Raw genomic sequence first — 21,966 nt, forward strand, 5'->3', positions numbered from 1 at the left:
GCTCTTTCCCCCGTTGTCTCTCCCTTTACCCCCCCCTGCCAGCCTGTCTAACCCCCACGTAAAGACCCTCCCACGCCCCCCTGTCTCCGTCCCACAGCAGCTGGACTGGGAGCTATTGTTAGATCCTCGGTTTGTTCTGGCTTGGGTTCTGCGTTCCAGCCCGACCTTTGGAAATTCCGGGCGCGGCAGAAGATCAGGACAGTGGTTGGAACCACCATGATTCAAATGGTGTCTGTGTGAAGTCTGATACTTAAGAGGGGATCCCTGTGACATCATGCAACCTCCGGCTTCCATGCTCATTAGCACTTTGGCATAAACAGCTAGCTCCATTTCTCAACTGAGACTTCTGTTCATCTCCACTGTGGCTGAATGGATTTTTACTATTTAAACTGCATTTGAAGAGTCCACGTCCCTGCATTCATTTGCAATTTGAACTGCAAAGATAGTTCTTACTTATCAATGTTAGTTTATATCAAGAACATAGGACACTGAACATATGCAAGGTTAGCTGAACAAAATGTGTAAAAAAAATCCCATTGGCTTTTTGTAAAGGGGACCATTGGCATGCTAACTTAGGGGGCTGGACGAGCAAAAGGTCATCTCTGCAGCACTCTACAGGCCATTCAGATGCAAAATGGTTGTGATTGTGATTGAGGAATTGCCTCCACATGGCTCTCAACATGGCGACGGCTGAGCCGGCGGATAGCAGCTAACGGTGCGAACGGCATGAACAGCGCAAACAACGGCAGCAGTGCTAACAGAGCTGAGTATATATATATTATTATTATTATATATTATTCTGAAATGGGTCACTATGAATCAGTACTTTTGTACTTTAAGAATTTTTGATGCTTTGATTTTTTTACTTTGAGTAAAACATACTTACTGAAGTAAAACGACTTGTAACTTAATATTTCCTCAAGTAAAGTAAGTAAGCTAAGTAAATACTTCTTACACCACTTAATATTTCTAATGTTGGTAATCCCAGCAAAACAATACAATACAATAGTCCAGCAAAATAAACAACTTATCAAAGATTGGGGCTTGATTATTGCAATCTATTCGTCTCTTTCCTTAATCTTTAGGACCCAGCGGGACGCGCTATATTTAAAACATGGCGTGCGTTTGATTGAGTCATCAAGCCAGAAGCAGCAGTGTGAAAATAAAACGGAGAAAGTGAGCTTGTTGGTAACGAGATCCCAATCTAAAGCTGAATGGAAACGCATGCCAGGCTGGAGGTCTGGGAACAAACACAGCTCATGGAAACAGTGTTCAGTTGATAACTTTACAAAATATAAAAAATATTTTAGATTTGAATTTAAAATTGAAATAAATAACATTAATAAATGACCTACAAAGTACTCTAAGGCTGAATAATAATAGAACAGTTCTGGGTCCTTATTCAAATACTTATAGACAATCGAGGGATATATTTGCCATTTGAATTTTTTTCATTCAAGTGTAGAGTAAAATAAACATACTCGATGACAGACCTAATGAATGGCTTAATGAAGGAATGGATTCATGAAATAATGCATTTTTTTAGGGAGTAATAAAATAGAAGTCATGAAATTGAATTATTATTAAAAATTATTTAAAAAATTATTAAAACAAAAAGTGGGAGTTAAACCTCGACGAATAGGTCAATAACACAATCATTTTGTAATTCATTTGAATTACATCCATCCCATCCAGATTATTGAAGTAAAACGTCCTCCACAATATGACCCAGAGACCCTTTCACCTCCCGTCTCTGCCCTCTGACAGCTCCCTGAGGAGTGAGTAGATAGCAGCGAGGTCAGTTCCACAGCAGCCAAATCCACAAGGTATTTCCCAATCCACCGAATGGAGTCTGCTAAACAGACTAAGCTATTAATGGGATTACTAGACTATTTATAGGCCCGGGGGTGGAGGGCTGCTGCAGAGTAAACGAGACATACAAACACACAGCTATTCATGCATCTCTACGACCAGCTTCTTTCAAATGATTTTCACAGTTTTAGGTAATCCCTGTGCATCAGTGTGCAAATACTTTATGTTCAATATTTTTCTAATTATCGACAAATCCCACAGAGACCAAAAGCATCAATGAATCTTCTAACAAGTATTTCTCCCTCTTTGTCATAGAGCTCCATTGTTGTCCAAAAACTATTAAAAACACATCAATGAGCCACTGTTGTACTATGTGACACGTTCCTTCATTACCAGGAACACACACACACAAACTGTGGATTAATTTGCCGCTATAAATAGTCCCAAACATATACACCTTACTGCATTGACCCGCTGTGATAAGAAATGACTGAGCTTTAAAAAAAATAAATAAAGTTTGACAAGATTTTACACGCAAATGAAAATAAATGACAAACTATGCGACAAGTTATAAAATCCCTCTTTTTTTATTGAGTTGAATTTCATGTTAAGTCATTTACAGATGGTCCAAACGGAACAACAGTCAGTGCCCCCCCCCCCCAAAACAAACCCCAACCAGTCACTGATAAAATGTCTTCGCGTTCAATTTAATATTTTCTCGTCAGTCTTAAGAGAAACACAGTAATTTTGGTAGATTGTCCCACTTGTCAGTAGAGTAATGACGACACAGATCCAAACTATATATACACAAGACGTTAGCTCCATGCTAACTGTTTGTAGCATTCACTTGCATCACCAAACAGAGTGTACGCTATCAGGTTAGCACAAAGCACTGAACCCAGGACTGAAAGTAGACACCAATTCATTTTAGAGTTGACCCCCCCCGCCCCGACCACCACCCCATTTAGTAATATGACATTTAAGTTATGGTATTACTATGTGACAAATAAAAAATAAAAACTTAAACATGTACACTGTTAAAACAGACATTAATTCATTAAAGGTCTTCATTCACAATAAGGATAATAATAATTTTGTCAGCAAGTTTACGGTTTTTACGAGTTATTTACAACAATTACAAAAATAATAAATAACTCCTTCTTTCAGCGCTCCGTGGCCTCATTGATTTGAGAAGATGTGAAGAACTTGAACACTTGGCGCTGCAGGTTTGATAGTTTCATGCGACACAAGACGGAGCCAAAAGGAAGCGATGGAGGTACAGCATTAGTCCGAGCTGGTTTATGAACATTTTGTCACCAAAATGAAAATGTTCTCGGTTGCTGGTTCCACATGTAGGTCTACGTTATTGTATTGCAGTTCAGCAGGCAATATTAATATTGAGGAGTTTCAGCAGCTGAGTTTGACACACAGACACACTCTGGCCTTGATTTATTGTGGGAGAAAATCTAAATACTCATAATTTCACCCTGCCACCGGAAAGAGAGAACATTTAGTTTAAAGATGTACCGACAAGCAAACAGTACTCCGCACGAGACAATTCTCAACAGCACATCAACTTATCGACCAAAGTTAACACTCTCAAAACTTCTGAATGTTATTAATCAAGACAAAAATCTCAAACGCCTTTCAAAATACCCTAAAACAGGAAGATTTTTAACTTTAGATGTTTACATGAGACTGTGTGACTCGTGGTGCGCTCCAGACAATGAAACAAAGTTAGAAAGGTTGCAGACGGCAAGACATCGATGAGGAATCAAAAATAATATTCCCCATGTTCCAGAAGTAAAGTACGTTGAATTTATCAAAGCACCCGTGTGGCGAGTAAATAAATATGAAACTTTGAGCTCAAAGTTGCACTTAATGCATGTATTAACGAGAGTAAACGTTACGCAACACCATTCACGTGACATTGACTGTTAGACATGAACAGTACGGAGGAACACAGCCATGATGAACTGATTAGACTCAATAATATAAACAGGTTTTGGGTTGTTAAGACTCTTAACACCTCTCTCAGTAGCCCCATGTACAGATCAGTAACAATACAAGTACCGGGCTGCAACAACTTCAGTCAGATTAATCATTTGTCAAGTAAAGATATGAAGACGTCACCTCGGGGCTCAGGGAAACCTTGGTGGCCAATTTTCCGACGTTCACATAAAGTGATGAATCATGAAAAATGATTGTTGGCTGCAGCTAGGGATGGGATATAGATTTATATCGCAGATCGGAATAAAATAATAAAATAAAAAACACAAGTGTAGAAGTGAAAACATGAGCCTGATCATTCATTCATTCATTCATGAATATATATATATATAATTATTATTAGGTAAGAAAAGAACAGACACACAATGTTGCTATTATTTGTATCTTTTATTTATCAGTTATTCATGCAGCGGTACCTTATGATTACCGTATCTGAGGTTGGTTTTTTTCTTTCACTAAAAATATTTGCTTCTTGACAAGATCCAAGGTAAAGTGATTCCAGTATGTTTTTAGTGTCGTGTTTAAGAGTTTTAAACATATCTTGATGATTATCGGGATAATATTGTGACTCAGAATTTTTCTAGATAAGGATAATCTAGACATTAAATCTCCACACCGTCCCACGTTTAGCTGCAGCACCAACGGTGACCATGCAGATGAAACCGCTCTGAAAAAGTCCCCGTGACTGATGGCCGACGCTCCTTTCTAACTAGACCTAAATCCAAGAGGAACATGTCAAATTAAAGTGAGATAAAACACAACGTGTCAAGTGTAAACAAAAGAGTGTTCGTGTAGAAGACTGTGGTGGCTATTGTCACCGTGCAGCTGAACCACAGATCCAGATTCACTAAAGGTTTGCACAGACAGGATGAATAAGCAGATGAGACCGCCATGCCTGAAGATTAAAGCTCCTTCTCACGGTCATGTACCTGTGTGTGTATACTCGCTATATTTACACGCGATTTCCTGCTAAAACAAGACACCAACAGTCATCAAAATGTTGCATCAACAGTCGTCCGTTCAGTCACCGCTGCAGTTGTTGTTCAAGGCACATGGCTGTCATTGAGTCGGGAAGAACTGTGGGAAGGAAATGTTTGGAGCAAAGATGTACCACAGAATAAATGAGTCCCACGACAATAAGAAGATGTGTTCAAGGGCCGCACATTAATCTACAGACCGTTGTGTGAACTCAAGGAATGGATGACAATGCACTGAAATCAGAGGATTGCCCTTTGCAGTGCGGTCTTAGTGAATCTGGACCTGAGGTTGCCGTTTATCGAGTGACTTTAAGAGTTGACGGTTTATGAAACAAAGAGGTAAAATAAAACCCTGGGCCGAGGTTAAAACAGTTTGAAATGGTAGCGGTGCATAGACCCGAATGCATATCATAAAAACACCTTTGACAACGTGAACTGTGGCTTTACGGAGTTATCGGGCTGGCGGGCTACATGGAGCTGTTGGCTTTGGTCGACCAAATAGTTTGGACCGCAACGACCCGACTAAACATAATCAAACAGTAGAAATGTGTTTCTCCTCCATGGTTTGACATCTGTCATTGTCCACTTTAGTCAATAGATTAAGCTGGGGGTTGGATTTTTTTTTGTTAGCCCCGGGTTGCACACGATGACATACGGGCTGGTACGGGGGGTGCATGCATTAAAAAAATGAAATATAGAAAAAGAAAAGCAATGCATGCACATTGGGGAGGAAAGCCTCGACCCTGCTCCTGATCCAGGCTCTACATCTTGAGTTCCGGGTTTTGGCTCAGACATTTAACATCAGAGACATCATCTGTCAGTCACTTCTGCTGAGTCACATCTCTTCTGTTCCTCTTCCTCACGTTCATGCGCTCATGTCAAATGTAGCAGGGTCCCGAATAAAATAATTTAAAAAAAAACGTAGCTGCGTTCGTCCCGAACGAAAGAAGAATATTCCGAAACTACCGCACTCGGCATCGGGAGCTTGTTTGAAAGGACGAGCGTTGGAACGTGTTAATGACATATTTAACTGAGACTGAAGGACGAGTAAACAAAAGAAAAAGGTCCTCCACACCCACATTGCTGTGCAGCAGTCACAAGTGGCATCCGAAAATCCTTCTTTTTGACTTGGAGGACAACTCCAAAACAAGTTGCAAAAGAGAGGAATGTTAAAAACAAACGCGGTCCTGTTGGACACGGAGAAAGTCCAAAAATGTAGGGAGACGCAAGGGAGGTTGGGAGGGAGACAGTTCCAGTCCTAGTCTGGTTAGCAGATTAATAATGAGGACCTCCTTTCCATGGTAATGGTTGCCCCCTGTATCTGTATCACTGGTTTTGCCCTCTTGCAGCCCAGTCCTCACTGGTAGTTATGGGATGACTAGAAGAGATTAGTGAAAAGTCCGAGCAAAGCCTCGTCCTGGATGACTGAAACTGTTGGCAAGATCACATGTAGCCCAGGCTCGGCTAAAGGTATGTAGCAAGCTGGAGGGAACAAGGGGACTAACATTTACAGTGAGGCTCTTAGCACTTTCAGAGCCCAGCAAGTAGTTTAAAATTGCACGAATGCTCTGCCATAACTTGAGTTCAATGGTTAGGGGGCCGAGAGGCTTTAGGCGCCCACCTGACAGGTGTGGTCCAGTGGGTGGATCAGGGGGCATGAGGGGGTCGGGGTTGAGGTGTGGGCCTGGGCCGGCTGGTGGCTTTGGGCTGGTTGATCTCTGGCAGCAGTCGAATGTGGCTGGATCATAGTAGGGGCTCGAAAGGCTGAAAGAGGGAGACAAGTGGGGAGTCAAACGGGCTGACACTGATTCCTGACGTACAGCTTTACAACGGTGTCCCTCGTCGTCCACACACAGATATAACGAGAGCTGTTCTCTCCAGAGCTTCTTCTACCTGTGTGATGCTTCACCCTGCATTAAACCTACCTGCTAGTTGAGGCTCATCCGCACTGTCACTTTCCTGCAATAGGAAAGGAAAACACCCATGTTACCGTCTATATCATACATGTTTAATAACCCGACTACAAATGATAAACACAGCTAAAGTTATGAACTGTAATTTGGCAGAAAAAAGTAGCAAACAGTGAATTAATTCCATTATTAAAGCACACAAAGCCTGTTGTGTTACGTGGTTATGGATGACAGACAACACACTGGTCTGTAATAAACTAGAAGTGGACATGCAGTGCAAAGAATCTACATTTTTGCACTAGATATCTGACTAATATAAAAAAGGACATAACGGGCATCTTCATGTTCTATCGCTAGATGATGCAAGATTACCATCCGAGTGTGAAAAACAGGAAGTATGTACAAGATGATGCCTTAATATGTACACTGAAAAAACTACAGCAATCAATCTACGCTTATCTTCAGGCAGCAATTCAAGCAAACGGTACAGTGACTTAGTGCAACAGTGACAACAAGCGTATGGAAGCATGCAGGTACAAGACGACGTGGCGAATGCAGCAGTGCGGTGGTAATGGGACAGCCCGAGCGCTTGTGTTATGAGTGAAGCAGCAGCGATGACCCACGTACAAGCGACACCAAGGACGACATATGCGACGGTTAAATGAGACGAGGCGGCTCTTACGAGTCATTTCGACTCTGGCAGGGTCTCTCCCGGGTTTTCCTCCCCCGCTGGACTGGCCGGGACCGGCGACTGGGGCTCGGGGGGAGGCATGGGCAGCGGCATGGGGATGGGCTGACTCTGGCCTTCTGGGCTTTCTGGACCCAGATTAGATTTGGGCTGGCCTATGATTACTGTGTAACCTGTTTGATCGGAGCATGAACACACACGGATCCTGCAGCGTGAGAGCATGTTATATTCACTGGTGAGGTTACCTTCAACACAGATCATTCTTACAGACGCTGTTTCAACACTGACAGACATGAGGTTAGGCAACAGCCATACTAACACCATTCTGTTTTAGAAACGCAGAACTTTTTCTGCGTTTACGTCTTGGATCCACAACTCCGGCATTTTCGGGGACGTGCATGAAAACGCCGGTGACCTTGTTTTAGTTTGAAAACGCAGAGGTTGCGTATTTTAGGAGTCTGGGTTTTAGTAGACACCCACGTTGCCTTCTGATTGGGTCTCATCAGACGTCTGCTTCCCTGACGTTTCTTAATTCTTCCTTTTTAAAACGAAAAAGTAGGAGTGTGGATGCAGCCTGAGTCGAGCTGCTGTGACGTTACTGGATTTAAAGCACGATCATGTGAGTTTTAAAAGAGGAAATAATCTTCTTAACAATATCTGAGACGATGGACAGCAGCCTCCCCGTTAAGCATGTGGAGCTGTTGACACAGGAACCGAAGGATCCCTGATTCTCATGCTGCTCGCTCCACCTTAACAGTTTGTCATTGTGCGTCTTGTTACAGGAGATGAACATCGTCCTCATCACGGTGTACTGTATGAAAAGGTTTTTATATCTTTCTCTATAAACGCCTCCTGCAAAAGCTGCCTCAGTATCTCTCTGCGACAGATGTGCACGATGACAGAACTTAACATCGTCGACCAAACTGTGACCTCATTTTAATCCAGAGAAAAGCATCGGCACTTTCCAGCTAGAAACACCAACGTCTCCGGTAAACAAGACCAACAACAACGCAGGAATCTAAAGCGATGCAACACTTCACTCTAGACTCAACAAAAAGGTATTAAAGACCACGATTATAGTAGTTTTAATTCTTAGTCAAAAATACAACTTTTGTCCTTTCTTGACTTGAGCTTTGGAAACATTTCCATGACTGACATGTTTAACGTTCTGTGCATTAAACCCTGATGGAGCGTTGCAGGAACGAGTCCTAAAACTCAGCAATGAGTCAGCATTTTTGCCCTTCCAGTTCCCTCGTCTCAAAGTCAACGGGGTTTTTGGTTCGATGGCTGAAACGAGGTCTGTGTTTTGTTCTCCAACATCAAAGACAGTTGCTAACAAGTGGCTACATGAGACGACCCAACTAAACAGGTTGTGTGAGAATTCATAAACAGATCTTTGTGTGTATAGGTTTGCTGTTTATTAAACGCGGCCCCCCATTTACTTCAATTCATCAAGACCTTTCTCAGTTTTTTTCATTTGTTTGCCATGGAGGCATGAAAGAAAAACAATAACAATTCAAGGTAGCACGGCCTGAGCAACTGATATACAAATGCTCATTTTGTGGGTGAAGTAATCTTTTAATTGATCGGTTAAAGGTCCTCACACCCTTGTTGGAGCGTGTCCCGTCTCCGAGATGTACGGTAGTTAATCACAAAGCCAAAGGACACACAACGGCGTGCATCAATCTTTTTAAATACCAGAAAGAAAGTATTTCCAAGATCAGCGTTGAACCCTAACTATGTGTAGCGCCCTCTCACCTCCATCCTGCTCTGCTTTGATTTGGGCCTCCAGGTCTTCCGGGTCCACGTACTGGTAGTTGTCATCGTCGTCGGGTGGTTTGCACTTCCCGCAGCAGAAACAGCAGCAGCAGCAACAGCAGCAGCAGGTGAACATTGTGCAGCACAGTACCAGACCCTGCAGGAACCAACAAACAGAACCACATATAAACACCCATCAATGAGGAGGCACACGGGAGGACCTGACAGGACTGACTTCTGCACACTTAGGACTCATGTGTGGGAGCTATAGTGAAATAAGCAGAAGGTACTTTATAATCTTAACAGTCATAAAAGTGTGTTACCCAGGAGAAGAGAAAAGATCAATCCTAGTTTGAAAGTTTGTGTTCGGATTCTGACACAAGAAATGTTTCACTTCATAATTTACCAGAACTAGAGGGAAAGAACAGAGCTATCCCATAATGAAATATGTAACACTAGAAGCTCTGGCTTCATACTAAGGTAACATCGATTGGAACCATTACCGTTCAAAGATATGGAATCAGCTGTTCTACATTGATGTTTTTCTTAGTTCCTTCGATACGAACCTACTATTGTGAAGCTTGAAGAGCTTCCAGCTTGTTCTCGGCTGCATCATTGTGCACTCGACACTGAAACAGGAGCCCGTTGATATTCAAATCTGCATATGTTTTGACGCTAAGCTTCCAGTTTCTTTTCCTAGCGACTCGTGATTTATTCTATTGTTATTCAACTGTTGCTCAGAGGGATCTTTGTCTCTTTCTGTCGTCAGTCTGGTTCAACTGTTGAACGGCGTTCTGTACCCCACGTACAAAACAAACGCTTCATACAAAACAACATTTATCTGTAAGGAACAACAACCATGAAGACAATTAAACATTTCTGGTCATAATCGTGCAGCCCTAAGTGGAATTGATCAATACTACACTGGTTGCATATAAAAAGCCCTTCACTGTAGCAAGTTAAAATAGTCAAATGCAGCACAACACCGTCCCCTTCATGCATAAAGTTGGTAAACGAACCTTAAACCACCACTTGGACATGAGGAAGTAATATTTGACGCTCTCCTCTCCGAACTGTTCGGACACGTAAAGGCCCATGGAGCCATACTCGTTGTAGATCTTCCTCTTGGTCTCATCGTTTAGAATAGAGTTGGCGTTGTTGATCTCCTTAAACTTCTCCGCTGCCTCCGGGTTTTCCGGGTTCTTATCCGGGTGGTACTTCAACGCTAGTTTCCTGTTGGGAGAGAAGCGGGGAACACAGGAAGTCAGAGGAAATGTGTTTAAGTGGAGGAGGGATCAGGTTCAGATTTATTTTAGGACATTTTCATCAGTTTGTCAATGACGAGCTATTAACTAATTGTTTATCAAAGTAATTTCAATGGCTATTCAAAAAAAGACATTTTTTGTGTGAAAAAACAAATGATGCCACGTGTAACGCGGCTCCTCCGCCCACATCAAAGTCACAATACAGATCATTGCTCTTCAGCAATAACTGATGGAGGAATGTCTATGAGGCAGCATTTGCCAAAACAATCAGGGACAGGATTACACTCATTTAGGCAACGGGTTGAGGAAACGCCTTGAGGAATAATTACAACGTGGTTAGCCTGCCTACTCTGGAGAAACTAAGCCTTTCAGACGAGACATCTTAACTCGGCAACAATTCAGATTATTACACGTTCAGACGGCTTACCTGTAGGCTTTCTTGATGTCCTCAGCCGTCGCTCCTTTCTCCAGCCCTAGCACCTTGTACACACTCTCCCCAGCGGTGGACATCTTCCTTTGGGGGCGGGAGGGGTTCGGTTCAGCCATGGCTCACCTCTGTTATTAGGAAAAAGAGACCGAGAGAGGAAGTCAGAAATCATTTGAAGATGATGAAATGTTAGTAAATGTTGCCGAGGGATTAAAAGATAAAGCATCGCAGCTTAATCGGCCATGTTGCAAGATTCAGCTCAGTTGGCCCTTCAACACTTTGTCTCAACGTCCCAGCACTGCTGTTTACCGAGGGAGCAGCTAGTGTACACAACGTCAGGACAGAAGACTATTGGTGCCTTTCTGCCTGGAGGAGTACATTTACAAGATGTGCTACCGATCTCAGTTTAGAATACAAACAGACCCTCAAAACTAGGCCAGATACAACTGTTATTACTAAAGTTAAATAAGAGTCCTAAAATTATAATTACAACATGACAATTATCGCTTCTTCCCACACGGTGGAGGTGCTTTCAAAATAAACAGGAACAACCACAATGGGTTGCAAAGACATCTTTTGTTTCAATTAAAGGATTGTGTTATTCTACAGTGTTGTTTGTATTGTTTTTTGACACTGAATATTAAACATTTCCCCAAAGGTTTGCACACGGCCCCTGTGTTTCCATCGCTCAGTTTAAAGTGTTCGCACACAGCTGAGGTCTTCGGCACTTTGTTTTCACTTCAACGGCCGAGGTGAACTGAAGCGTGGCGTTCACTGCTGTGACTGTGTAATTAAAATGTTTAATTATAGAACGAGGAAATGTTGATGGCCTACATCTAGCAAACAAATAACTAGGAAATATTTAAAAAAAAAAAGAAAATATATATACATATGTATACATATATACACACACACACACACATAATAATAAAACAAACAAATATGCGAATAGTCAAATAGTCAAATATTCGGGTCCAACTCTACAGAGGAGCATTTACTCCCCATTTATTTATTTATTTATTAATCATTTAATCTGTGAAATGTAAAAAAAGAAAAATGCTCATTGCAAGTTCAGAAAGCTCAACATTTTCAAATGCCTCATCATTTTAAACTGAACATGTTTAAGAAAAGAAAAGGAAAGCAGGAAACAGAAGTTTAAATGAGCAAATACGTGTCACTTAAACAATCATTTAATTGTTCTGTAACTGGAGTGAAAGAATGACAGTGATGTTAAATAGCTTGGAATTGGTGTTTCACAATGACAATATACAAAAGAGCCTACTATCAAAGTATGGCTACTGTACACACACACACACACCGACTCTTACTAAGCCATGTAAATAATGCTGTCAGGGTTGTTGACTAAAGAAGATTACATTTTGCTGATTTGACAGATTACATGTCAGAGAAGGCTAATGATCCGGTCAGCCTGTGGCTGCCACATGGCCCTGCACGTACGCTTTACATTACTGCGTTTGTCATGAGGCATTTCCATTGCAGCCTCCATCAGACTTCCAGGTAAAAGTAAAGACACCCATAGGGATTAAAACAATACGACTATGAGGACGTCTGTTCACGCAGGACTAGTAGTACCAGACATGATCTCTGGCATATGGAAGGCAATTTGCATTGGATTTTTTTTGTACTTTAGATATTACAAAGTTGGCAGATTAACAGAGGATTAAAAACCCAGATGACCTTATGCAGTTATTACAAATCCCCAGCTAATGGTAGAGCTGTGTGAACTGAGGGCTTTTGTTATTTCAGCGAACCATTATGAAGTCGTCTGCTCTCTTTGTGATCTGAAATCAGATATTTAGGTTATTAAAGGAATACTTCACCCACAAAAACGACCATTTCTATATCAATGACTCATTGCGTGTTACCGTGTATTCTTGAAACGATTGAAAAACTTGATGAATGGAAGTGAACGGGGCTTTGCATTAAACAGCGTAATCCACATCTCACTTATCCGGCTGTGAACCCATAAAATCGTACTATTTTAAACATTTCAACCTCGTGCAGACTTGAACAATCAAGTAGCAAGTTTACGCAAGCATGAGTGTTTTGCTGTTGTTAAACATGCCCCCCCATCGCTCTTAAATATTCCTTTAAGAGAGAGGAAACAGTAGAATAAGAGAATCGATCCACCGCTACCGTTTTCCTGATTTCAATTTGCTCACCTTTAAGGGGTAATCGTTGGGTATATTCTCCCAAACATACCCAACGATTACTCTTTATTTAGATCATGTTCATCGGAGCAGACTGCAGTTGGATTGGAAGAGAATGAAGTTGGATTAGATTAATTGGTTTGTTAGATACATTTTAAAATCGATTAGTCTCCAAAATGCCAAGAAAAATGTGAAAAACGGTCCCAATAGCCAAGAGCGGTCCTGCGTCGTCTTCAAATAGCGTGTTTTGGACTTTTCTTGGACACACATTAAATTTCTAATTCAACAAAAACATCTACACATTTTAGAATAAGTCATTTATAATAAGTTATTCATCAATTGTAAAAAATAATAATGTATTATCCGTCTATAAATGAATTAACCAACTTTCAGCAGTTGCATGCGTTACACTTATTAATAGAGCTGCAACGATTAGTCGGCTAATCAGTCAATCACAGAACTGTTTTTTTTAATATTGCTCTTTATATCATATTAAACTGAATATCTTTGGGTTTTTAGACGGACAAAACAAGAAATTTAAAGACATCAACGTGTACTTTTCTGACAATAAAGACAAAACGATTAATCTAGAAAATAATCGGCGGATGAATCGACAATGAAAGTAATCGTAGACCTACTTCTAACATTATCAGTTTCATGAAGCCACTAACATCAGTTATAAAGGTGCGAGACCAGATAGTGATATCGTTAACTTAAGGGGTTAGGGTCTAAGGGCGTACAGCAAGGATGAAGGAAAGGTCACAGCAACCACGGGAAGCATCCGTACCCATAATGGGGTCAACAGTAGCACTTTCAGCATGAACTTGGAGCATCCTGTTTATCAGATTTTAGTTTCAGTGAGTTATGGGCTATCTTGTGTGTTTACGTGCAAGCGAAGTAACAACTCTCACATTATCCGTTGTGTTCTCAGCAATCGCACACAAAAAGTACTTAACTTTGCTCACATCCAAACTATTAACATCCCCGTCCTGAGGGCACCTGTTGGAAGAAACCAACATCCACTGGTGGTCAGACAGCTGATAACCATAACTCACTCACATTTCTGATTCTGATGAGAAAGATCTGGAGCGCTGCAGGAGAAAGCAGCTTCGCTTTTACCGTCTCTTATCCGATTAAGTAAAAATCCTCCTGTTATTTCAGCTTCACACTACCTTCACGCATTAGTCATTTTAAGAGATGGTGCTCGTTACAAAAACTAGAACGTGTTGCAAAAATGGCAGCTACAATTTCCCACAAATTCTTCTTTCAATAAGAAACTATTCTGAGAACCACATAGTCATTTTTCACAAAGATTTATGGTTTCCATGCTTCTCAAACGTTGGGATTAGTGGGCTCTTCATTTGAAAGATGAGAGATCAAAAAGGCCAATACTTTTCTCAGCGACGGACACGCTGCAGGACCAGATGGCTCGCCTGCTGAAGCCAAGAAAGCTGATGTAAACACTCCAAATTCTCCCAACATGCTGCACAAACCGTGGGCAGTCTGTGAGGAGAGAGCAGTTCAGTGGAAGAGGCCTTCGCTTTGTACATAAACCTGCAAGACCTCCAGGCAAGAGCAGTCGGATCAATCCATCACCACCGGCCCGGAGCGTTCGATGGAGTGTCACTGAGCCAAGTCTATTAGGTTAATTAGCAAACTGCAGTCATTATGGTGCAGATAAAACAAAAAACCTGCTCTGTATGTACACAAATGGTGCTCCTTTATCACGGTAACAGGACCTATGGTATGTAAATGAAGCAGTACAGCCACTAAAACTAGAGACACACTGGAGTGTTTGGTCTTTCTTACTAAATATTTCGACTGGGGCTCTTTTGTACTCCAAGTTTCATAAAGTGCAGACATTCATCTCACTTTAACAGCGATTCAGCAGGATCTTTTTTTGTGGCTGAAAGGCTGTCAGCTGAGAGACCAAAGCAGAAAATGAGTGTGTGAAAAACACACACAGAGAGTGACTTCATTCTCTGCTCAGGTAGACATTATTCATGTATATCTTTACAGAGCAAAATGGCAAAAAAAGCTATTTGCTCAAAAGAACTCTGGTCTTACACATGAATAATATGACTGAGAACAAGTATTGCTTAGCAGAATATTTAGACAGTTTATCCCTCTACTTGCAATACCAAACCAATGTAAACCTGCAGATCAACAAAAGTGTGGGCAAAGACACAAAGCAACCTATTCTACTACTCCGGTCCACATTTAGAAGTACTTCAATTGCCATTTTCAAAAGCCTATTATTAGAACATCAAAAGACACCAAAGTCCTGTTTGGTGCCAGTTCAACAAAATACATGTTGTATTGCTCGAGACAAGGACGCCTTTCAAAAATCCACAAATTAGGAAAGATCTTGTGAGGACTGAGGGCAACATTGAGAAGATTCTCTCTCACTGAAGACATCAACTCTTAAGATAGACTGGAACACTTTTACTCTTATAATAGCTCTCTTCATTGTTCAGAAATAGCTTCCTAAGGTGTGTCACATGTTAAAACTATGTAATAACAGCCAAAGCCCCCAGAGAAAAATCAATAAAACATACCTCTGCCTGACAATTATTTGATACTCATATCTGATAACTTCACTCTGTCCGTGTGTACATATCCTGCCTCCATCACTAACAGACTCTACCCCCCCCCCCCACACACACAACCATGACTTTAATACGCTGCATCTGTTTATGATCAAAGGTGGTAAGCCGAAAGTAAGAAACCCTCCTGATCGCTTCACAATGTGTGGGGATAACAGCTGTCTGCAGTAAAGGCCTCCGGTTGATTAGGACGCCAGTTTAAACAAATCCTACGTCAGTGGAGCGGCATTCTGATTACCGTTAAAACACGCCATGCTGAAAACAAAACGATTCGCTTCACTTTATACGGGTCAGGCTCGTTCATTTGAAGTCAGGGAACAAATCTCCTACAAGGGAGGAGCGAGTTATCAGATAGTTTCTGACGAGAAACAGGATGTCCCAACTTCTGGCTTCGAGCAGCGTTAACAGCTCGCCATTTATGAGCTAAATGATCTGGATGACAGAAGTTGGAGGCAACACAGGCGGCGGGGAGAAAGAGCGCCACGAGAGAGTCGACTCGATAATTGGGTCATTAGATCTAGCTTCTTGAATGTCCACACAGATGAGCCCGATTCTGCACATGTGGTCACAGGTTGTGGTTTTTCTCAAGTTTGACAAGTTTAGATGCAGAGGTGGAAGAAGTATTCATGTGTTTTTTTACTCTGTTACAAGTGAAATTCCAGAATTTTAAGTTTTGCTTGAGTAAAAAGCACAAAGGTATTACCATCAAAATGTACCAAAGGTACTAATTTTACAGAGAAACCATTCTCATGATAAATTATATGATTATATATATATTTGGTACATCACAGCTGGTACTAAAGTTGCCTAATTTTATATTTTAATAATTATATTTATATACAAATTACTTAAATTCAATTTAATCTGCAAAGTAATTTAAGCTATCAAATAAAGGCGGTAGAGTGAAAAGTATAATATTTCCCTTTGAATTGTAGTAGTATAGAGTAGCATAAAATGTAAATACTGAAGTAACTTACAAATACCTCAACAAATGTACTTAAGTACAGTATTCGAGCAAATGCACTTAGTGACTTCCCACCACTGTTTAGATGCAGCATCACCTTGCAACCTCTTTTTCCCCACGCTAGCTAAATAAAAGCACACCTTGACCGACAGATGACTTGATGAAGTAATTACGGTCTGGTGTGTTTTGGGGGATAACATGTTCCGGTCTGACGGAAGAAGGAACGCCGCGTGATTGTCGTCTGTTTGTCCTTGTGCAGCCCTAATCCTCCACTAATCTCCCTGCACACGGAGAACTACTTTCTATGTTACACCCACCCAGTCATTCACACATAAACGTAAACAGAACACATTCGTACGATTTAACTTAACACGTATATTCCTCTTTGTTCCGTCATGAAATACTTCCGTCTGGTTTACTTAATCAGCAGAATAAAGTGACATGTCGGCCCCGGTGCTGACAGGTTGTTTAATTAGCTGTTAGCTAAACTAAACGTTAGACGGTACACGGGACATCTCACCACTAAAAGTAGTGCATCTACGGCATGACTTCATGAATAAATGCATTAAAATGTGGTACTCGCGGTCCGTTATATTGGGCTACCTGCCAGCCAGAAGTAGCCCCGACATTGCTTTAGACAACGCTGCACTAAACTGCATATACATTCTAACATTTGAATATATCCTCGTGTGTACATGTGCAACATGAACATAGTCAAATGTGGCTACAGGGGGTCTTTATGCATTAGCTCAGTTTCAGCGCACGCATGCAGCGTTTTCATCCTCAGAAGCGCAAATCCTCATTAGCAGTCGTTCACAACAGTCTCCGCTGCCACCGCCCTCCCGTTCAGAAGTAACTTATAACACTTAAAGAAATACATGGTATGTGGTGTGTTGATAAAATATCCGAGAGGAAAGTGCACCCTAAGGGTTTGTGAGATGCTTGGTATCATTTTATACTTTCACGTCACCCACACTACGCTGCCTTTGTTGAGAATCAACTCAGCCTTAAAACGCCGGATTTTTGCATAGAGTTTGGCCTACGCGACCGTGACAGCTATCCACGGTTAGCTAACCTCACCGCTAGCTGATGAAAGTGCTGCCGAAACGCCTTACCTTGTGCAAACTGAACACTGAATATCTCGCTGTAAGATTAGCTGGATCATAGAGGCGTCCGGTTTCGTGTCTTAGCTCTCTAGTGAAGGCTCATTTCTGGACCGGTGGCTGAGAGGAGGTAGCCTGCTGTGGCCGCCGGCTTCGCCTCTTCGTGTACGCTTCTCTTTGCAAGAGGGCACGCGCGCTGTGATTGGCCGGTTCCTCCTGCCAAGGAAGGCGATGTTGCTTTCAAGGTTTCCTCCAAAATTCACTTTTCGAGCACATGAAGCTAATAATGAAATCTTGATTTTGACTTATTTCGCAAATGAATCATGTCGGAGCCGAAGAAAACGAATAAATAGAGGGAGCATCCAGACTGTTGTAATAACTGCTTTATATGAGTTATTCACCAAAAGCTGCATATTCCCGCACTTGAGGAAATTAGCCTGTGCCTCTGGAAATACACAATAAAGAATGAAAACAGAAACACGCATGATTTCCTTAGGATATCAAACATGAACGGGCAGAGAATTAAGCGTATTCTTAAACATTTCAGCAGCTCCAGTATCCTACAGGAACCACATTTGATTCGTTTATTTGTTCTTGTAATCTAATTCCGTCTCAATATTTAAGACGTTGCTGAGTCATACATGCACCCTTGTGAATTAGAATTAACAAAAATAGTTCCAACAGTTCCTGAATGCAGCATTTATTGTAAAGCCCCTTTTAGTCATCGCTTGATTTGACTATTTCTCCTCCATCCTTACCATCTACGCAAATTAGCATTCAAACAGTGTCTCATTCGGTTTGTATTACGCAGTATTATTACAGTTATACAAAAAAGGTCCAACAATTAACAGCTTTATGGAGGCAATGATGCAATTTCCCTGCCTGCGGCTCCATCAACATCCTTTTTATTAATTCTGTTTTTGATTAACTAAGTTTAAACTCAACGACCATTGAGTAAATAATTAGCTTACTACAACAGGAGAAAGGTAATGTTACACAACCCATTGGGTTTTTGCATTACACCTTAACCAGGACTTAAAACCTGCCACTAAAACAAAGAAGAGTCATTGCAGTTACATCTGTGACAGCTCTGTGCTGCTTCATGTGATGGATATTAATGACAATGTCAAATGCAAGAGAGAAAATTCATTTTATTAATATTTATTTCTCCACATAATACAAAGTCATTCATCCACGCTTAAATGACACCTGTTCACAGAGGATAAAAGATTACATTTAATTAAACTGCAGCAGTATACGAAATCACTCCTAAACCATCAAAGACCAAGTCTGGAGAGAATATTTGTGTTCATCTATTTTCAGTAGATGCTGCAAATGTAACTGGCAGCATAACTTGTCAGAACAGAGCAATCCCTTACACCATTTACTCTCTTTTAATATTGTAGTTAAGTTTACCCAGCTACCAAAACATTTAATGAATCAATACCACACATGGTACCATCGACGTCATGATTTAAATGTCTTTTCTTCCCCGTTTCCTCAAGCTCACTATTGCCGACTACTGCACAAATATCGATCAGTTAACCGTCATAAACAAATAAAACAAAATACATTCTCCATATTCCAAATACAGCATCCAGTATTTCTGGTTAAGAGGCAGTTTTACGGGAAAATATAAATTGTGTTTTAGGACATTGAAAAAATCCAGTTGTTGAAAACCAAGCAATGGTCAGTCCCACTGAAGAAATGCAGTAGCATGCAGCAGCATGAAACTTGACGGCTCAGTTAAAGTCTTGTTGCTGCTTTTAATTCTACTAAACACGCCGGTGTCGTGTCTGAAACTCATTACTCTAAAAATGCTTACAATTGGTGCTATAAACAGGCACCACATGGATCTATCTGCCCAGTACGGTGGCCAGCAGGGCCATTCGGATGTACATGCCGTTCTCTGCTTGACGGAAATACGCTGCCCTTGGGTCCGTGTCCACCTCCACACTGAGAGACAAATACAAAGGGAGACACAAGAGGATAGGTTTTACTGCTGTAGGAGAGCAGTCAATAATTATTTACCAGTAAGTGCATTTCAGATGGATTTCCTCTGAGATCAGTTGCTTTCAAGAACAAATCAAATCTGATTAAATCACTTTATCAGATGGAAATGATGTTGTATAACATTTATTTTAAGTAAAAAAATGAATATAAGTAAATGTCTGTTATGACTCTTGTTTATTGCAGAGTGCTGGGAACCAAACGGTGTCTGAGCCCATTGCCTACTGATGTAATTACTTGCATTTGCAGTATTATGAACTGGGTCTGTGGCGACATACCCGTAAAAAAAAAAAAACACCATCAGCGCACAGTTAGGAAGTGGTATCCAAAAAAAAAAAAAAAGACACCTGCAACTACTGCTTAACTACGGTGAAGTTAGAGATGAGAAATCCCTGCGTTTCAGCTTCTCAGATGTGAAAATTCTTTGCTTTGTTTTATTTCTTTGTAAACAGCATGGCTTTGGGCTTGAGATTGGTGGTCGGACAAACTATTTGAAGACGTCACCATGCTCCGAGAGCTTCTGGAGGGCATGTTTCACCATTTTATAGACAAAACAACCGATCGAGAAATGAACTAGCTGCTGTAATGAAAATGGTTAGTTGCAGCCTGACATAAGATCGCGTTTCTCTTATTTCAGGGGAAAGGTTACTGTACGAGAATGCATAATGGTGCTGATTGGGTCTTACCTGATTTCGTTGACCCTTGGCAGCGGATGCATCACCACCATCTTCTTCTTGGCTACAGTCATGATGTGAGGGGTGAGGATGAACTGGCCAAAACACTGAGCAACAAAAGGACACGGACACGTAAGCTGACTTGGTGAAAGAGTGAAAAGTCTCCTGCTTCGACATTCAGAAAACATGGAGCAACTTCTCATCCCAGCAATGATAATTTAAGATAAAATCACTCTTAAAGGTTGTAATGTACATTTGTTTAAAAAGGCATTGCTTTCTACCTTAATCTGAAGAGACAAAGTACAAGCAGCTGATGGAAAGAAACACTTACGGCGTTGTACTCCTCCTCAGAGGCAAACCTCTCCTTCTGGATCCTCGTCACGTAGAGGACGTCGGTCTCTGGCAGAGCTTCCTCGATGCTTTCAAACTCCTCCTGCAAACAGGTAAACGCACACATCAACGCACATGCTTTCTTTTGTCAAACTCATACATCATCACAAATGTGGCTTGTAATACTGTGTCAGCACAGTTTAGTCCCCCACCTGTCTGATGCCCTTTGAGGCCACGTAGCTGATGATCTCTGCTGGCATGTGGAGGTCCTTGGGGGCCACGTAGCGCAGGGTGATGCGGTACTGGGTCAGCAGTTTGGCGAGGGAATGAACCGTGCGGCCGTGTTTCAGATCCCCAACCATGGTTATCTGATAGAAAACGCATAATAGACATAAGGAACCAACATTTTAAAATATGGGTTCAAAGTGCTGGTTGGTCTACAACAATCAAACTAAAATCTGTATAACTGTCTAAGGACAGTTTCTTTTGTTTATTTGGGGGTGGGTGGGTCCAAAATTGTGGGCCAATTCCTCACCGTCATGCCGTTGACCGTCCCCAGCTCCTCTCTGATGGTGAAGACGTCCAGCAGCGCCTGGGTCGGATGCTCCCCGACGCCGTCTCCAGCGTTGATCACAGGCTTACGGCAATGACGAGCTGCACTCTGGAGACGAGTTACATGAAGTCAAAACAATTCAAATGTAGTTGGAACTACGTGACAATAGAAAACATAGTATAATAGTACATATAAAGTAGTTGTAAATGCAGTACAGAAATGCCAATGATGCATCTTTTTTCTTATTGGTGTCTTTATTGCATAGTTTGTCCACCAGAGAGCACTGACAAGTTGGGTTTGGAACTGCAACATGTTCCACTCAGTATATCCTCATCTCAATTATTTAAGAAACTATTTTTAAGGGTCCTAATAAAAAAAAATATATATTAACACAAATAATATTGGCTGATATGTTAACAGTTTTTTTTAAACCCTTGACAGCCGTTTAAAAAAAATCTGAATACATACACACATACTGTAATAAGAATTAAAAATATATATTCTTGTAATATGTTAAAATTACATCTTTTAGACTAGCACTAGGGGACCAAAGGATTTTACAAATTCTAAAGAAAGTAGTTTTAAAAATTACACAAAATTAAAAATTCAGATAAAAAAGGTATTGTTTTTCATCATCAGTGAACCAAAAGCCTGATGTATTTTGCCATCTTCAGATCCAGAGGGAGTTTTTGGTTCAGTCAGTAGCAG

The 21,966-nt window shown here is 41.1% G+C and overlaps 2 protein-coding genes across 2 annotated transcripts in view; both read right to left on the reverse strand.

The window, feature by feature from the left end:
* Nucleotides 1–2,487: 2,487 nt before the first annotated feature.
* dnajc5ga (DnaJ (Hsp40) homolog, subfamily C, member 5 gamma a) lies at nucleotides 2,488–17,850 on the reverse strand. Its single transcript, XM_079291523.1, has 7 exons — nucleotides 17,704–17,850; nucleotides 10,848–10,975; nucleotides 10,175–10,388; nucleotides 9,156–9,312; nucleotides 7,392–7,570; nucleotides 6,725–6,758; nucleotides 2,488–6,563 (listed from the first exon to the last, which is right to left on the reverse strand). The coding sequence occupies exons 2-5, from the start codon at nucleotides 10,964–10,966 to the stop codon at nucleotides 7,395–7,397; spliced, it is 666 nt and encodes a 221-aa protein (XP_079147649.1). The 5' UTR covers nucleotides 10,967–10,975; nucleotides 17,704–17,850; the 3' UTR covers nucleotides 2,488–6,563; nucleotides 6,725–6,758; nucleotides 7,392–7,394.
* Nucleotides 17,851–18,836: 986 nt separating this feature from the next.
* cad (carbamoyl-phosphate synthetase 2, aspartate transcarbamylase, and dihydroorotase) overlaps nucleotides 18,837–21,966 on the reverse strand; it is a 20,020-nt gene continuing 16,890 nt past the window's right edge. The window contains 5 exon segments of the mRNA XM_079291138.1: nucleotides 18,837–19,647; nucleotides 20,388–20,482; nucleotides 20,707–20,808; nucleotides 20,918–21,073; nucleotides 21,241–21,366. Coding sequence (XP_079147264.1) covers nucleotides 19,548–19,647; nucleotides 20,388–20,482; nucleotides 20,707–20,808; nucleotides 20,918–21,073; nucleotides 21,241–21,366 — 579 coding nt within the window. The 3' untranslated portion in view covers nucleotides 18,837–19,547.

Source organism: Melanostigma gelatinosum (assembly GCF_949748355.1).
Source record: "Melanostigma gelatinosum genome assembly, chromosome: 19".
NCBI lineage: Eukaryota > Metazoa > Chordata > Actinopteri > Perciformes > Zoarcidae > Melanostigma > Melanostigma gelatinosum.